Here is a 20,602-nt window from a genome sequence, read left to right on the forward strand (position 1 = left end):
ACCCTTTGCCCACCGGGTCCTCGGTGACCAGCGGTCACTAGCAGTGTCCTACACACTAGTGACAATTTACAATTTTAACCTGCAAACCTGTACATCTTTGGAGTGTGGGAGGAAACTGGAGCACCCGGAGAAAACCCACGTGGTCACGGGGAGAACGTACAAACTATGTGCAGACATCCCCTCTGTAGTCCGGATTGAACCCGGGCCTCTGGCGCTGTAAGGCAGCAACTCTACCGCTGCGCCGCTGGGCTGCCCTTCCTGGCAATCCCTGGCCCAGAGCTGTTCAATGTGGTGGAGGAGTAGATTTAAGAAACCCGAGTCCAGGCCGGACAAACTCGGAAGACCCTCGGAATTGGTGTGCCACCTAACAAACTGCCCTCCCGCTCGCCCACCCGGCTCTTCCTGCCCACACTGGCCTCAGCAGCCACCTTTACAACCCTCAGAACCAGAGTTGAAGAAAGTCATCCTTGTTCCGAAAGGACTGCCTGAGATTAAAGTGAAGCTACAATTAACAAGAGCCAGCCCGCCTACATGGTGGGCTGCAGCAGGGGTCGGGTGAAGGGTACATTCCCTGCTGCTGAAGGTCATAATGTGCTTAGACTTGGCAGAATTCAGTTTAAATTCTTACAAGATCTTGACGGATAATTATTTTCTCATTCATTTCACATTTCCTGGGCTGCACAAGGCAAGGGGTTCCAGCAACAAGTCAACTGATATTACTGGAGTTCAATAGTCAGTCGAGTACAGACTGACCCTTCTCCACTCTCTATCCCTGATGTGTTGCACTATGACACCTAAGGAGGAACTATTCACAGTTCCTCCCGGAACAGTCACTTCCAACCTGAGAATTAAACACCTACTGCATTCATTTCACCTTGCACGTAGAAATAAATAGCACTGATGATCTTTTTCACCAACTCTTAGAATAAGACAAAGTAGATATTTATCAACATTTACTGATTAAAAAAAAAATTTGAATTCAAGCCTGCATCTGCTTTTGATTTTCTTTGCATTACAGAGCCCATGTAAACGCTGGCAATACAGGATTATTGACACGTCGACAATAAATGTGGATGTGTAGATGTGTAAAACATGCAGCATGCTTATCCCAGGGAGGAAGTCTGCTTTGATGTACGTACCTTAGCTATTCATTGCACAAAGCAGATGCCTATTAGTGGGCATGCACAATGGCATTATATTACTCTCCACGTATTGTATCATTAATACAACAAGCAGCTGTAACTTTGACCAAACCTGTTAAAATAGAGATGAACTGAGGAGCTGTTAAGGCAAGGAAACCTACATAAGCGTACATCTCTTCCACTGTGCAAATGCACAACATGGATTTATATTTACCTACCTTGCGGTCTGTGATCCTCTTGTGCTGAAAATAACATTGCTGTGCACACGGCAGGCAAGGCAAATGGTTTCTTCCAGAGGAATCCCGAGTGATTGCCTGTGTGGGCCTTGGCAGTAAATCTAAGAGCAGCAGTGACCTTCACTTTCACTGCATTGCAGAAGGCTGTCTCTCCCCTGTTGGTTTTGGTGGGTTAGATGATCCATGGAGCGCCATCGCAGGCAGCCTCCCTCCCTGGTGCCCCGACGTGGCTTCATGCAATGCCCTCCCATCATCTGCGGGAGGGTCACCCAGGAACCTTCACCTGCCCGCTGCTATCCTGCAGCCTCCTGCACTAACGTCTTGATGGTTCGGCAACTATTGTTGCCTCGAGAGAGAAAGAAGAGAAATGAGTGTCATTCTCTTCCGTTCATCCCAGTCGCTCATTCTCTTCAGTTGAATTATGAACAAGGCATCATCAACACTGATTTAAGATATATATATTTTTTAAATAATTTGATTTCCATTGTATTTTGATTTGGTTAAATAATCTGTTTGTAATCACCAATTAACCCAGGATACAGGGGTGGCTGAAGGTCATCAGGAGAGTCATTTGAAAATGTCAAAACAGAAATAGATTTTTTTTAATGTTTTACCGGGCAAAGTTATGAAACATACACAGTCAGATGGAGATCAGATGCCAATTACCTTGGACCTGATTAGATTGTGTGGCAAGTTTAAAGGTCTGGATAACCTGTTCCTGCTCTTACGTTTGCCAGAAGTATCAGATCATTGTTTAACACAGGAGAATAATTCGATACTTTCCTTCAGCATTATATTGAAATTTAAAAATGTGCTCATTTAGCCACCTTGTCCCTCGTGCATCATTTACGTCATAAGTAATTGGAGTAGAATTAGGCCATTCAGCCCATCGTCCACTCCGCCATTCAATCACGATCGATCTATACATAGATACATAGAAAATAGGTGCAGGAGTAGGCCATTCGGCCCTTCGAGCCTGCACCGCCATTCAATATGATCATGGCTGATCATCCAACTCAGTATCCCGTACCTGCCTTCTCTCCATACCCCCTGATCCCTTTAGCCACAAGGGCCACATCTAACTCCCTCTTAAATATAGCCAATGAACTGGCCTCAACTACCCTCTGTGGCAGAGAGTTCCAGAGATTCACCACTCTCTGTGTGAAAAAGTTTCTTCTCATTTCCCCCTTATCCTTAAGCTGTGACCCCTTGTCCTGGACTTCCCCAACATCGGGAACAATCTTCCTGCATCTAGCCTGTCCAACCCCATAAGAATTTTGTACGTTTCTATAAGATCCCCTCTCAATCTCCTAAATTCTAGCGAGTATAAGCCAAGTCTATCCAGTCTTTCTTCATATGAAAGCCTGACATCCCAGGAATCAGTCTGGTGAACCTTCTCTGCACTCCCTCTATGGCAATAATGTCCTTCCTCAGATTTGGAGACCAAAACTGTACGCAATACTCCAGGTGTGGTCTCACCAAGACCCTGTACAACTGCAGTAGAACCTCCCTGCTCCTATACTCAAATCCTTTTGCTATCTCTCCATCCTAACCCCATTCTCTTGCCCCCTCCCCATAACCTCTGACACCGTACTAATCAAGATTCTATCTCTCTCTGCCGTAAAAATATCCATTGACTTGGCCTCCGCAGCCTACTGTGGAAAAGTAATCCACAGATTCACCACCCTCTGACTAAAGAGATACCAATTGTTCACCTCCACCTTGCTCTACATTCTTCTCGACTCCATGGCTTGCTTTTAGGCACTTGTGCTGTATCTGTCTTGGGGAGAGTGTGTCTTTAAGGTTTGATGCCTTTCCCAGTGATCAGTGTGGACAATGAAGACACAGATCCAAGCTTATCCTGATGGGTATCAGTGAAGCTTCCAATGTGTTGTTACCCAACGTTTGGTCAGGTTTAGTCAAGTTTTGGTCGATGCACGGAATCTCTTGCTCAGAGTAGGGGAATCGAGGACCAGAGGACATAGGTTCAAGGTGAAGGGGAAAAGATTTAATAGGAATCTGCGGGGTAACTTTTTCACACACAAAGGGCGGTGGGTGTATGGAACAAGCTGCCAGAGGAGGTAGTTGAGGCTGGGACAATCCCAACGTTTAAGAACAGTTAGGCAGGTACATAGATAGGACAAGTTTGGAGGGATATGGACCAAATGCAGGCGGGTGGGACTAGTGTACTGGGATATGTTGGCCGGTGTGGGCAAGTTGGGCCGAAGGGCCTGTTTCCACACTGTATCACTCTATGACTATGACCTGAGCACCATCTGTAGAACTCATTGACACTAATTTCTAGGCATTGTGTTAATAGTGCATGCCTTCAGGACAGTTTGATTCAATTATTTAAAAATTCCCCTATGAACCTTTTTATGAATAGTGCATTTCATTGGCAATAGTTAATAGTTTATCCCCTTGTGAACACTTGTTCTCGTTATGTTTGCAGGTGTGCAATTGTGAACAGGCAGCAGCCCATTAATACATCTTCACACATTTACACATCTCACCGAGGCAGGAAATAGGTTTACTTTTTAAGTAGCGGAAACTATTTCTCCCCTCCCATTTAGATGGAAGAGACAAGGAGAAATAGATTGTGGGGGAAGGAAGTGCAGATGCTGGTTTAAACCGAAGGTAGGCACAAAAACCTGGAGTAACTCAGCGGGACAGGCAGCATCCCCGGAGAGAAGGAATGGGTGACGTTTTGGGTCTGAAGAAGGGGCTCGAACCGAAACGTCACCCATTCTTTCTCTCCAGAGATACTGCCTGTCCCGCTGGGTCTCTCCAGCGTTTTGTGTCTATCATAGGAGAAATTGAGTACTCTTCAGGTTTTGTTTGGATTGTTGTCACCTCTGTGATTCCTTAGTTCCGCTTGAGAAGATGACAGAGAGTTTCTGCCGTGAAGTAATGCACCTCCCTCTTGTGAAGCATTGTTGAGGAGGAGTTCCACAATTTAATCCTACAATTGAGGAAGGGATGGCAGTACATTTCAAAATCAGGATGGTATCTGACTTAGAACATGTTCTTGTACACCTATTGCCCTTCCTTTTCTTAGTTAACCCACTAATTATATATAACATATATAACAATTACAGCACGGAAACAGGCCATCTCGGCCCTACAAGTCCGTGCCGAACACTTATTTTCCCCTAGTCCCATCTACCTGCACTCAGGCCATAGCCCTCCATTCCTTTCCCATCCATGTACCTATCCAATTTATTTTTAAATGATAAAATCGAACCTGCCTCCACCACTTCCACTGGAAGCTCATTCCACACAGCTACCACTCTCTGAGTAAAGAAGTTCCCCCTCATGTTACCCCTAAACTTCTGTCCCTTAATTCTGAAGTCATGTCCTCTTGTTTGAATCTTCCCTACTCTCAATGGGGAAAGCTTATTCACGTCAACTCTGTCTATCCCTCTCATCATTTTAAAGACCTCTATCAACAATACAATACAATACAATACAATACGGGTTTATTCGTCACATTGCACATAAAGTGCAAGTGAAATGAATATGTCAGCAGCGATACAATGATAAAGAACACACAATACACAATAAAAATTTAACACAAACATCAAGTCCTCCCTTAACCTTCTGCGCTCCAAATAACATAACTTATTCAACCTTTCTCTGTAACTTAGTTGCTGAAACCCAGGCAATATTCTAGTAAATCTCCTCTGTACTCTCTCTATTTTGTTGACATCCTTCCTATAATTGGGCGAGAACCCCCAATTAATGCAAAAATAATTTTACCGTGAGGGTAAACAGGGTGGACAGTCAGAATCTTTTTTCTAAAACGTCAAAATCAGAAACCAGAGGGCATAGCTTCAAAGTGAGAGGGACAATTTAAAGGAGTTATGCAGGGCAGGCTTTTTAGGGAGAGTGTCGAGTGCCTGGAACGCATTCCCTCGGGTGGTGGTGGTGGAGGCATATAGACGATAGTGGCATTTCAGAGGCTTTTAGACAGGCACATTTACGTGCTGGAAATGAAAGGCTATTGACCACGTGCAGGTGATTAATTGAACTTGGCATCATGTTGGGCACGGACATTGTGGGCTGTGGGCCTGTTCCTGTGCTGTTCCATATTCCCTGAATAGTGAGAGCAAGGAATTATGCAATTCTAATGAAACTCAGTGTGATGCAAAGGAGATCAATAGTATTGAATTGCTAAAGTATAGAATCATAGGATGGAAAGTTCAGAATTTTGAGTGGGGTATCTTTATAAGATCCTTCAGCCTTGGAACTGGGCTTGATTTGGATAGTGTTTGGGTTCTGCATACTTGAAATGTTTTGTATTTTGGTCTGTTTTGCAGACCTAAATTTACGTAATGTGTGTATAGATGTCCACATATTCATTGCCTAACGATAGGACAGGCTCTGTGATTTGATGTGCAGGAAGGAACTGCGGAAGACTGCTGGAGTAACTCAGTGGGACAGACAGCATCGAAGGAATGAGTGACGTTTCGGGCCAACCCAGAACGTCACCCATTCCTTCTATCCAGCGATGCTGCCTGTTCCGCAGCATTTTGTGTCTATCTTCTGTGCCTTGATTGTGGTCCGTGAATACTTATGGACAGCAAGACTGCCAGCAGCAGATGTGTATGCAGTGGCAAAGAAATGGAGAGCAACTGGAGGAATTCAGCGGGTCAAGCAGCATCAAGAGTCACACGTCAGGGGACTGGAACGTGCTGCAGCTTTGAATACAACAACGCACAAAATAAACCTACAATAATTTATCAATGATATCAGGTAGTCAGACTACATGAGTGCAAGCCTACATATGTACTGCAATCTCATATGATACGATACGATAGAACCAAACTTTATTTGTCCCAGGAGGGAAATTGATCTGTCATAAAACACAAGATACATGAAATTAAAGTGACGAAGTGGAAAGTCCAGGATTGGGGATTAGACACCAAAATCTAGATCCGAAAGATACTTTACCAAGAAGGTTTTAAGGAAAGATACCATTTACATTGAGAAGGATAATGTGTTTCAGAAGCATTTGAACGAGAATAAAATGTGATATCTATCGAAGACGCACTGCAAGTTTTTGCAGAGAAGAGCGAGGCCTGAGGTTGTAAGGTACCCAGTGGAATATGAGGTGCTGTTCATCAAATGTGATACCATTGGGTTCAGTTATAACATAATAGAAAGGGTGGAGATAAAGCAGGTGGACTGTTGTAACTCAATGTTGTGTGCAGTGGTAGAGTTACTACCGTACAGCTCCTGAGACTCTGGTTCAATCCTAACTACGGGTGCTGTCTGTACGGAGTTTGTACGTTCTCCCCGTGACCCATGTGGGTTTTCTCTGAGATCTTCGGTTTCTTCCCACATTCCAAAGATGTGCAAGTTTGTAGATTAATTGGCTTGGTATAATTGTAAAATTGTTCCTCGTGTGTGTTGGGTAGCGCTAATGTGCAGGGACCGCTGGTCGGTGCGGTCTCGGTGGGCCGCCAACCGTTGATGTCTATTCTTTTCATGCATTATTGGGTGTGAACTTAATCATTTACGATATTGTTTGAGCAGCAGTAGGGAGAGAATTACCCAGTTCCAGGCAATATGGCAATGCTGCAGCAAGAAAGCGCTATTACCCAGGGAGGTGCAGAAATGTTGACTTTTACTTGTTCTGACAGAATATTCCTTTTCTGCACTTTGGAATTACATAAAGTAAAAGAATGACCTCAGGACTGAAGCAAATGTGCTGATTATTTTAAAAAAAAAAAAAAAAAAAATATATATATACTTGGTTCCAAGCATCTTGAAGGGCTATTGAAATGAAAGTAAAATGTATTAACCAATGTAAGTGAAGACCGTAGATAGATAAGAAAAGCAGGAGTATCTTAGAGAAAGGGAACAGGTGATGTTTTGTGTTGAGAAAACGTCACCTATTCCTTTTCATCAGAGATGCTGCCTGACCCGCTGAGTTACTCCAGCTTTTTGTGCCTATCTTCAGTTTAAACCAGCATCTGCAAAGTGCAGAAAAACAATATTCTGTTAGAACAAATAAAAGTCAACCTTCCTTGCCATTAAGTGAGGTCCGTGTTTTGGTTTTGTTTGAGCTTTCAGTTGTTTAAATCATTTGGAACGTTTGAACGAGCTGTTTCTCTCCCAGTGAGCTGAGAACTGCTTTGTATCACTTGATCCTTGTTTTGGCTCCCACACAATCTGCACAATTGCCATTGAAAGTGAGTGGAACATCTTCCAGAGGTCCACAGTCAGTCCCTGGAAGCAAGACGGCCACTGAAGGCATCTCTTATGGCAGAGAGAGACAATAGAACGGGTGTCTAGAGTTAGGGGGGGGAGAAGGCAGGAAAATGGGACTAGGAGGCAGAGATCAGCAATGATTGAATGGCGGAGTAGACTCGATAGGCTGAATGGCCCAATTCTAAGAAGGGTCTCGACCCAAAACTTCACCCATTCCTTCTCTCCAGAGATGCTGCCTGTTCTGCTGAGTTACTCCAGCTTTTTGTGCCTATCTTCGGTTTAAACCAGCGTCTGCAGTTCCTTCCGACACAATTCTCTTCCTATAACTTGTGAAATTGTGAACTTGCATTTCAGCTGCCACTTCAGCAGCATGTCGCAAGTAAAAGTGCAGAATGCGATTGGTACTGGAGTCTCAACTTTGGGGCGGCACAGTGGCGCAGCTGGTAGAGCTGCTGCTTCACAGCCCCGGAGACCCGGGTTCGATCCTGACCTCTGGCGCTGTCTGTGCGGAGTCCACACGTTCTCCCCGTGACCGCGTGGGTTTGCTCCCACATCCCAGATGTGTTTTGTAGGTTAATTTACCTCTGTGATATTCCCTTACTGTGGAGGGAATGGATGATAAGTAGGATAACAAAGAACTGCTGTGAACGGGTGATCGATGGTCGGTGTGGGCACGATAAGCAAAAGGGCCTATTTCCTTATTGTGTCTATAAATTAAACTAAACTAAACAAAACTTTGTGGAGCAGATTCTCAGCCCTCACGGCATCGTTGTGGAGTACAAAGCTGCACACAGTACTCTAGCTAAAGCCTCACCAGCACCTTGTAAACCTCAAAAGAATAGGTGACGTTTTGGGTCATGACCCTTCTTCACACTTGCGATCAGTCTGAGGAAGGGGTTCGGCCCGAAACGTTGCCTATTTCCTTCGCTCCATAGATGCTGCTGCACCCGCTGAGTTTCTCCAGCTTTTTTGTGTAACTCTCTATTTTATTCCCGACATCCCTTGTACGAAAGACCAATGATTTTAAATGATAAAATCGAACCTGCCTCCACCACTTCCACTGGAAGCTCATTCCACACAACTACCACTCTCTGAGTAAAGAAGTTCCCCCTCATGTTACCTCTAAACTTCTGTCCCTTAATTCTCAAATCATGTCCTCTTGTTTGAATCTTCCCTACTCTCAATGGAAAAAGCTTATCGACGTCAACTCTGTCTATCCCTCTCATAATTTTAAAGACCTTTATCAAGTCCCCCCTTAACCTTCTGCACTCCAAAGAATAAAGACCTAACTTGTTCAACCTTTCTCTGTAACTTAGTTGCTGAAACCCAGGCAACATTCTAGTAAATCTCCTCTGTACTCTCTCTATTTTGTGACATATTTCCTATAATTTGGCAACCAAAATTGTACACCATACTCCAGAATTGGCCTCACCAATGCCTTGTACAATTTTAACATTACATCCCAATGCTCTGATTTATTAAAGGCCAGCACACCAAAAGCTTTATTTACCACCCTATCTACATGAGATTCCACCTTCTACATCTACATGAGATTCCAACACAAAGTGCTGGAGTAACTCAGTGGGTCAGGCAACATCTCCGGAGAAAAATAATAGGTGACGTTTTGGGTCAAGACCCTTCTTCACACTGAGAGTCAGGGGAGAGGGAAACAGATTGGAAACAGGGTAGATGTTGAATACCTGGAATAGAAATAGAATATGCTCGACAAATTAGCAGGTCAAGCGACACCTGTGGAAAGATATTTCCGAGGTGGACCACATCAATGATAAGGCAGGGTACAGGGAGGAGATAGAGAGCTTAGTAACATGGTGTTGAGACAACAAGGGATATGGGGAGAAAGCAGGAACAGGGTACTGATTTTGGATGATCAGCTGGCTCGAAGGGCCGAATGGCCTGTACCTATTTTCTATGTTTCTATGTTACCAACCTCCCCCTCAATGTCAGCAAGATGAAGGGGCTAGTCATTGAATTGAGGAAACACTGTGGTGTCATCGTCAATGGTGCTGAAGTGGAGATGGTCAAAAGCTTCAAGTTCCTGGGCATAAATAACACAAATAATGTATCCTGTTACAACCACAATGATGCTAAGGCTGAGAAAGCACACCAATGCCAAGTCAAGTCAAGTCAAGAGAGTTTATTGTCATATGTCCCAGATAGGACAATGAAATTCTTGCTTGCTGCAGCGCAACAGAATATTGTAGGCATCCCAGATTCAGATTCAGATTCAATTTTAATTGTCATTGTCAGTGTACAGTACAGAGACAACGAAATGCATTTAGCATCTCCCTGGAAGAGCGACATAGCAAATGATTTGAATAAATAATAATAAGTGATAATGAGTGTCCGGGGGGTGGGGGGGTGATTGGCAGTCACCGAGGTACGTTGTTGAGTAGAGTGACAACCGCCGGGAAGAAGCTGTTCCTGGACCTGCTGGTTCGGCAACGGCAACGGCATGAATACAGATCAGATCAGTGTGTCCATATACCATAGAATATATATATATATATATATATATATATATATACACACATAAATAATCAACTTTTTGGGAATACTAAGGAAATTTGGCATGTCTCCAACAACTCTTGCCAATTTTTATAGATATAACCTAGAAAACATTCCATCAGCACACATCGCAACTTGGTTTGGCAACTGCCCAAGGCGCCAAGAAATTGCAAGGAGTTGTAGATGCAACTCCCTCCATCTCTCCCCCACCCTAGTCGCAGTAGGAGTTTCACTGTCGTCCTGCAGAGTTTCACTGTTTGTATTACTCGTTAGCACCTTCCCCACAGCCAACAATGGACCATTGTGGGCTCCACCTTTCCTTGATCATCGCTGCTGGCTTTGATCTGTCTTTTTGCATATCGTTCATTAATTTGTTCTGTGTACCATTTCATACCTGTCGGTTCCCTCTCCCCTGATTCTCAGTCTGAATAAGAATCTCGACCCAAGAAGTAACCTATTCCTTTTCTCCAGAGATGCTGCCTGACCCGCTGAGTTACTCCAGCTTTTTCAGATCCGTTCAGTTCAGTTTAGTTTATTGTCAGGTGTACCCCAAGGTACTGTGAAAAGCTTTTGTTGCGTGCTAACCAGTCAGCAGAAAAAACAATACATGATTACAATCGATCCATTTACAGTGTATAGATACATGATAAGGGAATAACGTTTAGTGCAAGGTAAAGCCAGCAAAGTCCGATCAAGGATAGTCCAAAGAGGTAGATAGTAGTTCAGCACTGCTCTCTGGTTATGGTAGGAAGATTTTTGTGTCTATCTAGGATATGCTTGATCAATGGTGTTTTATCATTAATGTCTTATTATTATTAATGTTTAGTGTTTTCTGAGTCATTCGTAACTGTCACTGTATGTCATGTTGTTACTTGTGGGCGGAGCACCAAGGCAAATTCCTTGTATGTGAATACTTGGCCAATAAACTTATTTACTTACTTAATATTGTTCTGTTAGGAGCAAACATAGACTCCATGCCCCGAATGGGTACCTCCTTGTTACAACAATTCTATGATACATCGTTGAATGGTATCGACGTTAAGTAGGTTATGGCCATGTGTCTTGAGTTGACTTTAATTCTTAACCTTTAGTTTTAGTTTTGCAAGTTTTAGTTTTGCAAATTCCTCCACTGGAAGACTATTCAATATTTCCTACAAAGAAGTATGTTCTGCAGCATAGTAAAAAATAATTTCCATTTTATTTTTATTCTTTTTCCATGTCCATTCATATTTGTGACTAGCTCTGGGGACTTAGTGAAAAATGAATGGAAACTTTTTTAGATCTGGTGCCTGCCTAATTTAGAAGCGCATGTGTTTGTCAACATGCATTATTTGTAAAGACAATGACATCTTTCTTTTTTGGAGTAGTTTTGCTCACAAACAAATTACAAGCCTGGTGGTTTTAAAAAAAGTTTGAAACTGCATGGTACACTATTTTGCATTTCGTTTATTTGAATGTTTGCATTTGAATTGAATACTTCCTACTGTTTGAAAAGTTTATGTACGGCCAGTTTCAAGTGTAGTTTGGTGAGCAGTGTTCCTGCTGCCGATAGCCTATCAGATGGTCATTAGAACGCTCATTTAGTTTACATATGCATTTTGGTTAGCATGGACGAAGTGGGCTGAAGGACCTGCTTCCACACTGTATGGCAGGGATCTGCAATCTTACGGCCCGTAACCCGAAATCATCCGGCCCGCATGCGTATTTTTTTTCAATTAGTTTTCGCGACCTGGGCGCTACAGCCAGTCCCGGGGCTCGCAGGTGACGTGGGAACTGAAGCCAGTCCCGGGGCACGCAGGCGATCTGGAAACTGCAGAAAACTAATTGAAAAACACATAAAAACTATGTACAATTAGTATGTATTATTACTAATTATTAATTTAGTTAGTATGTATTATTTTAACCTCCATTTATTAACTGTGGCCATAGATGTGGCCCGCCATGCGCTCACAAACATGCGTCTTGGCCCCTATGCAAAAAAGGTTGCCGACCCCTGCTGTATGGCAATGATTGACAGGACACGAGAATCAGCCCTACTCATCTTCACAAGTTCACAAGTTATCGGAGTAGAATTAGGCCATTTGGACCATCGAGTCTACTCTACTCCACCATTCAATCATGGCTGACCTCTGCCTCCTAATTCCATTTTCCTGCTTTCTCCCCATAATCCTTGACACCCGTCACCCGTTCTAAGCAAGAATTTGTTAGAGTCTAAGGAAGAATCTGACCATTTGAAGAAGAGTAGGGCAGAGCTTGTGTCAATCATTGTCATACATCGAGCCTTTCAGGCAGGCCCTTCAGCCCACCATCTATGCCAACTAAAATGCCCACGTAAGCTAGTCCCATTTGACCCATATCCCTCTTATCCTCTCATATCCACGTGCCTGTCCAAATGTCTTTTTTATGTTGTTATAATACTAGTCTCAACCACTTCCTCTAGCAGCTCATCCCAGATACATACCACCCTGTTTGTCTTTAATTTTCATCCTAATGCCCCTGTCCCACTTAGGAAACCTGAACGGAAACCTCTGGAGACTTTGCGCCCCACCCAAGGTTTCCGTGCGGTTCCCAGAGGTTGCAGGTGGTTGCCGGAGGTTGCAGGTAGTGGAAGCAGGTAGGGAGACTGACAAAAACCTCCGGGAACCGCACGGAAACCTTGGGTGGGCCGCAAAGTCTCCAGAGGTTTCCTAAGTGGGACGGGGCATTACACATCCTTTGTAACAAGGAAATTGGCTGCTGTGTTTCCTGCAGTGCAGCAATGAATAAACTCCATTGAGTGTGAAATGGTTTGTGTTGTCTTGACACCACGGAAGGTGGTGGACCTTGTGGAAGTTTTTAAGCAAAAAACTAATGGGCCTGTCCCACTTAGGCAAATTTTTTTCGGTCGACTACAGACGACTGTCGCAAAATTTTCAACATGTTGACATTTTTTTGCCGACAGTGGCGACAATCTTTGCTGTTGTAGGCTGTCGTAGGTGTCGTAGGTTGCCGTATGTGTTGTCATAGGTTGTCATAGGTGAATTCCATTAAAATTAGTCCCTGGCAGTCGCCTAAATAGTCACCTAAGTGGGACAGGCACATTAGCATTTAAATTTGGATATGATTAACCATGCAACCACGTGAATGTACAATGTTTTCCCAATGTTTAGCAGGGTGTAATCTAACACAACATTGATTGAACGGCCAGGGTTCTGCTTGGTCCTCACTTGCCTTCTTGCCTATATTCCTGCAGCCAAGGGTCTCGATCCGAAACGTCACCTATCCTTTTCCTCCAGAGGTGCTGCTCGACCTGCTGAGTTACTCCAGCACTTTGTGTCTATCGTTGGCATAAACCAGCACCCGCTGTTCTTTGCTGCCTCGCACCTTCCATTACCAACGTTGTGGACATGATTAAGTTCGAGGCCTGGGTGTTAGGGTCATCCTGTGGTGAGTAGGAAGAAATCAGGAGCGACTAGGGGCCATGGTGGAGGAAGGAACTGCAGATGCTTGTTTGCACTGAAGATAGACACAAAATGCTGGAGTAACTCGGTGGAGACAGGCAGCATCTCTGGAGAGAAGCAATGGGTGATATTTCGGTTCGAGACCCTTCTTCAGACCGAGAATCGGGAGAGGGAAGCGGGAAGATGGAAGGGTAAGGTGTGAAAGGGACCTGGTGTCTTGACCTTGGATTGCCCTCATGGATCTGACAGTTCACTGCCAATGAAGACCTTTGAACTTTTATAAATCCTCAGGATGTGCTTCTCCATTTATTGGTCCAAATCCTTGAAACCTGCATATATTTCATTACGTAGCTAGAGTATGAATGAATTTCTTTAAAATATATTGTAATATATTGTGTAATATATATATATATATATATATATATACACACACATATACACATATATGTGTGTATACCTATATATACTTATGAATATATACATAAGTATATATAGGAAGGAACTACAGATGCTGGTTTAAACCGAAGATAGAGACAAAATGGGTGACGTTTCGGATCGGGTCTGAAGAATGGTCTCGATCCAAAACATCACCCATTCCTTCTCTCCACAGATGCTGCCTTTCCCTCTGAGTTACTCCAGCAATTCATGTATATCTATATACACATACTATAATATATATATTATAGTAACTATATTGTAATATATATAGTAAATATGTTGTAATATGTAATATATTATAATATATATAATATATAATATAATATAAAATATATTGTAATTTAGATTATATTTTGAAATAGGTGTTTATAGCTGCTAAATTTGTATAAGCAGTTGAATAAGGGGTGGGAATTAATAAGCTTTGGCTTCTTCCTGCTCCTTTTCGGACACACATGATTTCATTTATTTATAAATCTTGTTTATGACACTATAAATATTCTTGTTTTGTTTTTTTTTGTTTTTTGTATGTTGTTTCACACTTGCTTTTTATTCTTTTATTCTGTTCGAAATAAAGAATTAAATAAAATAATTTAAAAAATATATATATTTACTTGAGGGGAATTACAAATAAAATGCCAAAGAACCTGCTAATTAATGACGATAACTTAAAAAGAAATTTATAACTCACAACTTGTGTAACAAAGTGATATTTTCAGCACTATTTATAACCTGACTATTTCAAAAATAACCAATGCATCCATAAAATGATCTCTCTCGATTGTGATGGAAAAAGCTGATGAACAGGACTGCCAAGGAGAGGGAATGGTTTCAGGAGTTAGGCCTCTGTACATCTGAAGCCAATATAAATAGCCATACTTACCTGTTTTGGAGATTCCAATATCTAATTTTAAAAATGAAACGGGTTACAGGATTCCTCTCTGCAGCAGATGAAATAATAGTCAAAATACCCTTGCTTGGTTTTTCCAAATGGTGGTGAAAACTGATAGCCTTGTCAACATCATAGCTGCACAATCTACTGTGGGCCAATATCGTGTGTCCCTTTCTTGGGAAATCATTGATTTTCATCAGGCCAGTGACTTTAATGGAATTCAATGCTCCGTTAGTACAGGTATTAATATTTCATGTTTTTCGTTATTTCCTTACAGCAGAGGAAGAGGCCATTTGGCCTGGCGCTTCTGTGCCAGCCCTCAGGACACTGTCATTCCCCACTATTTCCTTGCAACACATTCTTTTAGACTTTACACTTTCGAGATACAGCGCAGAAACAGGCCCCTCGGCCCACCGATTCTGCACCGACCAGCTATTCTGTACACTAGCCCTATCCTTCAAACTAGGGACAATGTACAATTTTATCGAAGCCAATTAACCTCTAAACCTACACGTCTTTGGGATGAGGGAGGAAACTGGAACTCCCAGACAAAACCCATGTAGCCACGGGGAGAACGTGCAAACTCCATATAGACAGCACCTGTAGTCAGTTGTTTAAGAAAGAACTGCAGATGCTGGTAAAGTCGAACGCAGACACAAAATGCTGGAGAAATGCTGGAGCGGGTGAGGCAGCATCTTCGGGGGGAAGGAATTGCCGACGTTTCGGGTCGAGACCCTTCTTCAGGTAGGACAGAGAAAGAATGTAGGCAGAGAAAGTGGGACTAATGGAAGAACTAGGAAGGTGGGGGGGTGGGGGGATGATGAAGAGAGAGAGAGAGAGCAAGGGCTACCTGAGGTTACTTGAAGTAACCCGTAGTCAGGATGGAACCTGGGCCTTTGGCACAGTAAACAGCGACTCTACAGCTGCACCACTGTACTGCCCCTGTGATATTCTTTCCAAGAAACCTGTCAACTCTCCTCCCCTTCCCTGCCGATTTCCCCCACCACCCAGCTACGTCGTGCATTATTCAAGCAGCCAATGACCCAAGAAGGATGTGCACCTGACCCTTCCATATCTCTGTGTCTCCGTCTCCCCTGACTCTCCGTCTGAAAAGGGTCTCGGCCCGAAGCGTCACCCATTCCTCCTATCCAGGGCGATATTAATGTGCCGGCAAAATCTCTAGGTACACTTTTACATTTATACCAAGCCAATTAGCCTGCAGTCCTGCACGTCTTTGGAGCGTGAGAGGAAACAGAAGATCTCGGAGAAAACCCACGCAGGCCATGGGAAGAACGTGCATCTGTGGTCAGGATCGAACCTGAGTCTCTGGCGCTCGAGGGCAGCAAATCTACCGCTACGCCACTGTGCCACCCCAACGTTATTCAGATGTTGATTGACTGAGGGAGTACATGACAGCAGTCGTGATGTACACGCATTATGGAATTATTGGACCTACACAGCTCACTTATCATGGGCCAACTTTTAGCGTACCAGTACTTGTGCCATTGTAACTTCATGATCGATTCTGATTACTGATTGCTGCTCTCTGGCTGGGACTCATTCTTCTAATTGTGATTTTAAAAATAAGACCAAACTAAACCACAAATGCAGAGACGAGCTGGCATGGTTCCATTTCTGCCTTCCTGCATCCATTAGTACCGACGGGCAGGTCAGCGTTAAATCCACAGGTATCGGTTTTGATTGGAGCGCGTTGGGCCACTTAAATGGCAGGTATAAAACCCGGAGTCGCCATTCCTGTCGCTCAGTCTTTTCATTTTATCTACGTTCACTTCAATGAAACTGGAATAGATTATGTTCAGGCGATGCGTACACTTTAAACTACTCGCACTGAATTGATGCGATTCTTCCAAGAGACGGGTGCAGGGGATGCTGGCTATCACTGATGTGGTTCAGATCAAGGGAAAGAGAGATAGGGAACGACTTAGCTGATACACCGACACACAATTTCTCCAAACACGAACACTGGCCATTGTAATCTTTTTTTTTTAAATGCGCTTTCACACCCCATCTTTAATACAACTGTGCCCACACTTGTACTGGTACTGGTTGTACCCGCGCTAAACCAGTGCAATGGATCGGGCTACAGAAGCTGATGCAGCCAAGCTGGAGGAGGGGAAATAAAATCCCTCTCCTACATAAACCGAAGACCGCATTAGGTGTAAATGAGGAATCCCAGCCCCCTGGGCACACCTCCATCCTTGCCATTTGTTCCTGATCACGCCCGTTTCCAAAAAAATCCCCCTTTGTAATAAAGACTTGTCGAACAACACAATTTACATTGCCCTGCTAGCCTGTCACAAAAACAATCCATCTCCACAATGATTCTGCTCCGTAAGCTATTAATAGCTGACTTTTCTTTCGCACCTAACAATAGCCTTTTCATTACATTTCTGAATTGAGGGATATTTATTCACTGCGACTTGCTTCCAATGGCAAATACAGTCAGCTTGCAGACATGTCCCCTGTAATATCTGGTACGACATGGCTTTTTATTATTCCAAGGGGAAAACTCCATTTTCTATCTATAGTTTTGGATGTTACTACGTTCTTGCCGTATACTCACTGCTGTGTATTTCCCTCTCTCTCTCTCTCTCTCTCCCTCTCTCTCTCTCTCTCTCTCTCTCTCTCTCTCCCTCTCTCGTCTCTCCCGAGAGGATAGAGAGAGATATAGTAAGCGAAGAGAAGAGAGGAGAGGACAGAGCGAGAGAGTGATAGCATATCCACAGGAAAATGACTCAAATCGACCACACCCTCTTCCCTCACTCCTCCGCTCTCCTCCACCTACCGCTATACTCTAGCTCTCCTCTCTCTCTCTTTTCTCTCTCCTCGTCTCTCTCTCCCCCTCTCTTCTCCTCTCTCTCTCTCTCTCCCACCCATCATGAATATTCAGAAGCTGCAGTCTGTAGCACCAAGGGCGCAGGTGGCAAAAAAAAACACAATCAAATGATTCGAATCTCCTTGTGCCTCCAGAAAGGGACGTTAAAACAGACACAGTCGTGTTAGAGAAATGAGGATTTTTTTTCCTTCTGTCTCTCCCCTCCTTGTCGAACAAAGTGAATAGAGACTAGCCCAGGGGACGGCCCTTGCAACTGTAGTGACTGTACTGTGAGCGAGTGCGATTACATATTTAGACCTGTCATGCAGTACATGGTAAAGACCAATTCCCAAAGGGGAGCAGCTCTGCCCCGGCTAACACGGGCAATGTTTTAAAATATGTCGGTGGAATGTGCCCGTCGAGGGCAAGGTGCGGTGAACGTGACTGACCTGGGACCCCTGGTCCCTGTTTCCCCCCCCCCCCCCCCCCCTCCCCATTTCTCCACTCCAAAACACTCGGCCTCTGTGACCAAATTTGTCAATTGGGAATGTCATTTTTATTCCTCTGCCTCTAGTCTGCACCAGCAGTGTGGGACGACCTGGTCCAATGTACCAGCGCATGTCCGACGTGTCCCCTGACGCCTGCCCGGTTAGAGCCAAAAATAAAAATGGTTTGTGTGAGACGATGAGAAAAAATATGACTGCGGCACGATTATAACATGAGTGCGTTGGTACAGCTCTCGGTACTTAAGCAGCACCCCTGACTGGATCTCCCCTCCCGCATCCCCCCCACCCCCCCCTCCACTGAAGTAATTTAGGCGCTTCCAGCTTGTAGCAGGAGATGTATCTGTGATGCTGCTTTCACTATCCCAGCTGGCTTCTTCACTATATTGATGCTCCAGACAGAGTGCACAGGGCGAAGATTGCCTCCTTCTCGAGCTGCAGACGTCGATCGGGGAAAATGAAGCTCAAACCTGTCACGACCGACTGCACTTTCCTCGTGATCGCCACCTTCCACAATTTTTAATTCTCTGCCAGCGATTTGAAGCAGGGAGAGAGAGAGAGGGGGGGGAGGGAGGGAGGGAGAGGAGAAACAATTGCTGAGAACGGTGGCTGTGTCAGGTTGCCAAGGATCGTACCTTTCCCGAGCCGTCATATTTGGTCGGAGGTAACACACGTTCGGGGATGGCTCACGCTGCCTCCCATCTCAAGAAGAACCGGGAATTGGAAGTTGTGACCGAGGATGATAAAGTCATCAAGAAACACAGAAAACGCTCACGGGATCGAAGGAAAAAGGTACCTTGGCAGATTTACCCCATTGACACGTTCCATTGTTCTAATTCCAATACGCGGAGCGCTGCAAATTGAAGATTCACTGTTAAAGTCTGCATGGTGGAAGCTTCTGTACGCGAGCACTACCTGATACTAATGTTTCCTGCGGTTAATGTCCATTTGCTGGTGCTGCAAATGTTTTGTTTGCTGGGAATCTGCCTCTGTCTGTCCCTCATTGTGGACTGCAGTGTCGGTGTGGGATGTGCTTTTTTTCCAGGAAGGGGGGAGCCAGCATGAAGGGTGGGTTTTAATTTCACTGGAACGGGAGCCATTTGGTGCTGCGAATATTATCTTTTTTTTTGTTGCTGTCGTTGTCTATGCTTTGGGTTTTTGAAACTGGCTTTAATCGATGCTGTGGGATTACCAAAAAAATGTGCAAATGTCTCATCGTGGAACCGCGATCCATGTTTAAGTCAATTAAATGATATCTGGAACGGACATGGGCTAGTGTCTCTTTAAGCATGAGCACTTGATAAACCTCACAGAAGGAGAACAATGAATACCGAGTTAGAGATGTAACCGGTTAGTTTGCTGCCCTCATTTTGAACAGGGTTCTTCTATTTTTAGGTGATAATTAGCAGTAGACACATTGTGTTCTGTGTGACCTTAACCCATCCACTCCCATAATGATTATGTGGCTGTGCAGTGCATTTTGCTGCTTTGGAATTTAGACATTTTTTTTCTATTGTCAGAAGGATGTATTAGATTGCCACGTTTTTTTAATTCATATCATCATAATTCTCAGCCTTGGCACATCATTAGCAGCCTCCGTAGCTTGGTGTTATATTTTTAGTAAAAGTAAATTCTAATTAGATTTTGAACACTGGATATCTATTAACTACGTTGCATCGACTGAATTAGATATGCCCATCATGTTTGATATATTATGCACGGAATAGGAACTTGGGTTGTATCTCTCCACACTGCTTTGTCACAACTTTTCTTATCCTCTTATCAGATGGTTAGGGATTTTATCCAAACAGTGGTGCTGCCAACACTGAACGACATGCATATATATATGCATGGCCTTCAGTGTTGGATAAAATCCCTAGCCATCTGATATATATATATATTTATATAATATATATATATAATTAATGCCCAAGAAGCCTGCAGAACATGTCCTTGCCTCTGTCCCTCTTCAAGAATCAACCCTCAACCTCTCACCTTGCCCGTCTAAGTCACAGTCACATTGGCAGTGAGGAGGAACAGCTGATGTCTTTTGCGTTGTTATAATGATTCACAGGTTCACAAGTTATAGAGTTAGGCCGTTCAGCCCATCGAGTCCACTCCGCCATTCAATCATGGCGAATCTCTCTGCCTCCCGATCCCATTTTCCTGCCTTCTCCTCATAACCCTTGACACCCATTCCTATCAAGAATGTGTCGACCTCTGCCTTAAAAATGGCCTCCACTGCCCTCTGTGGCAATGGGTTCCACAGATTAACTACCCTCTGACTAAATAAGTTCCTCTCCTCCTCACCTTTCTAAGAGCGCCCTTTAATTCTGAGGCTGTGACCTCTGGTCCTAGACTCTCCCACCAGTGGAA

At 43.9% G+C, this 20,602-nt stretch overlaps 1 protein-coding gene across 35 annotated transcripts in view; it reads left to right on the forward strand.

Annotated features, from left to right (window-relative positions):
- ank3 (ankyrin 3) overlaps positions 1-20,602 on the forward strand; it is a 523,147-nt gene that overhangs the window by 202,180 nt on the left and 300,365 nt on the right. For 15 of the 35 annotated variants that reach the window (XM_033034296.1, XM_033034326.1, XM_033034327.1 and 12 more), the window contains exon 1: positions 18,791-19,018. The exons of 2 other annotated variants lie outside the window; for them this stretch is intronic. In XM_033034296.1, the coding sequence (XP_032890187.1) occupies positions 18,908-19,018 (111 nt within the window). In that variant the 5' untranslated portion in view covers positions 18,791-18,907. Of the gene's footprint in view, positions 1-18,788; positions 19,019-20,602 lie in introns of those variants that run through there. 18 more of the 35 variants (XM_033034313.1, XM_033034309.1, XM_033034318.1 and 15 more) reach the window with 5 other exon arrangements.

Source organism: Amblyraja radiata, chromosome 15 (genome assembly GCF_010909765.2).
Source record: "Amblyraja radiata isolate CabotCenter1 chromosome 15, sAmbRad1.1.pri, whole genome shotgun sequence".
Taxonomy (NCBI): domain Eukaryota; kingdom Metazoa; phylum Chordata; class Chondrichthyes; order Rajiformes; family Rajidae; genus Amblyraja; species Amblyraja radiata.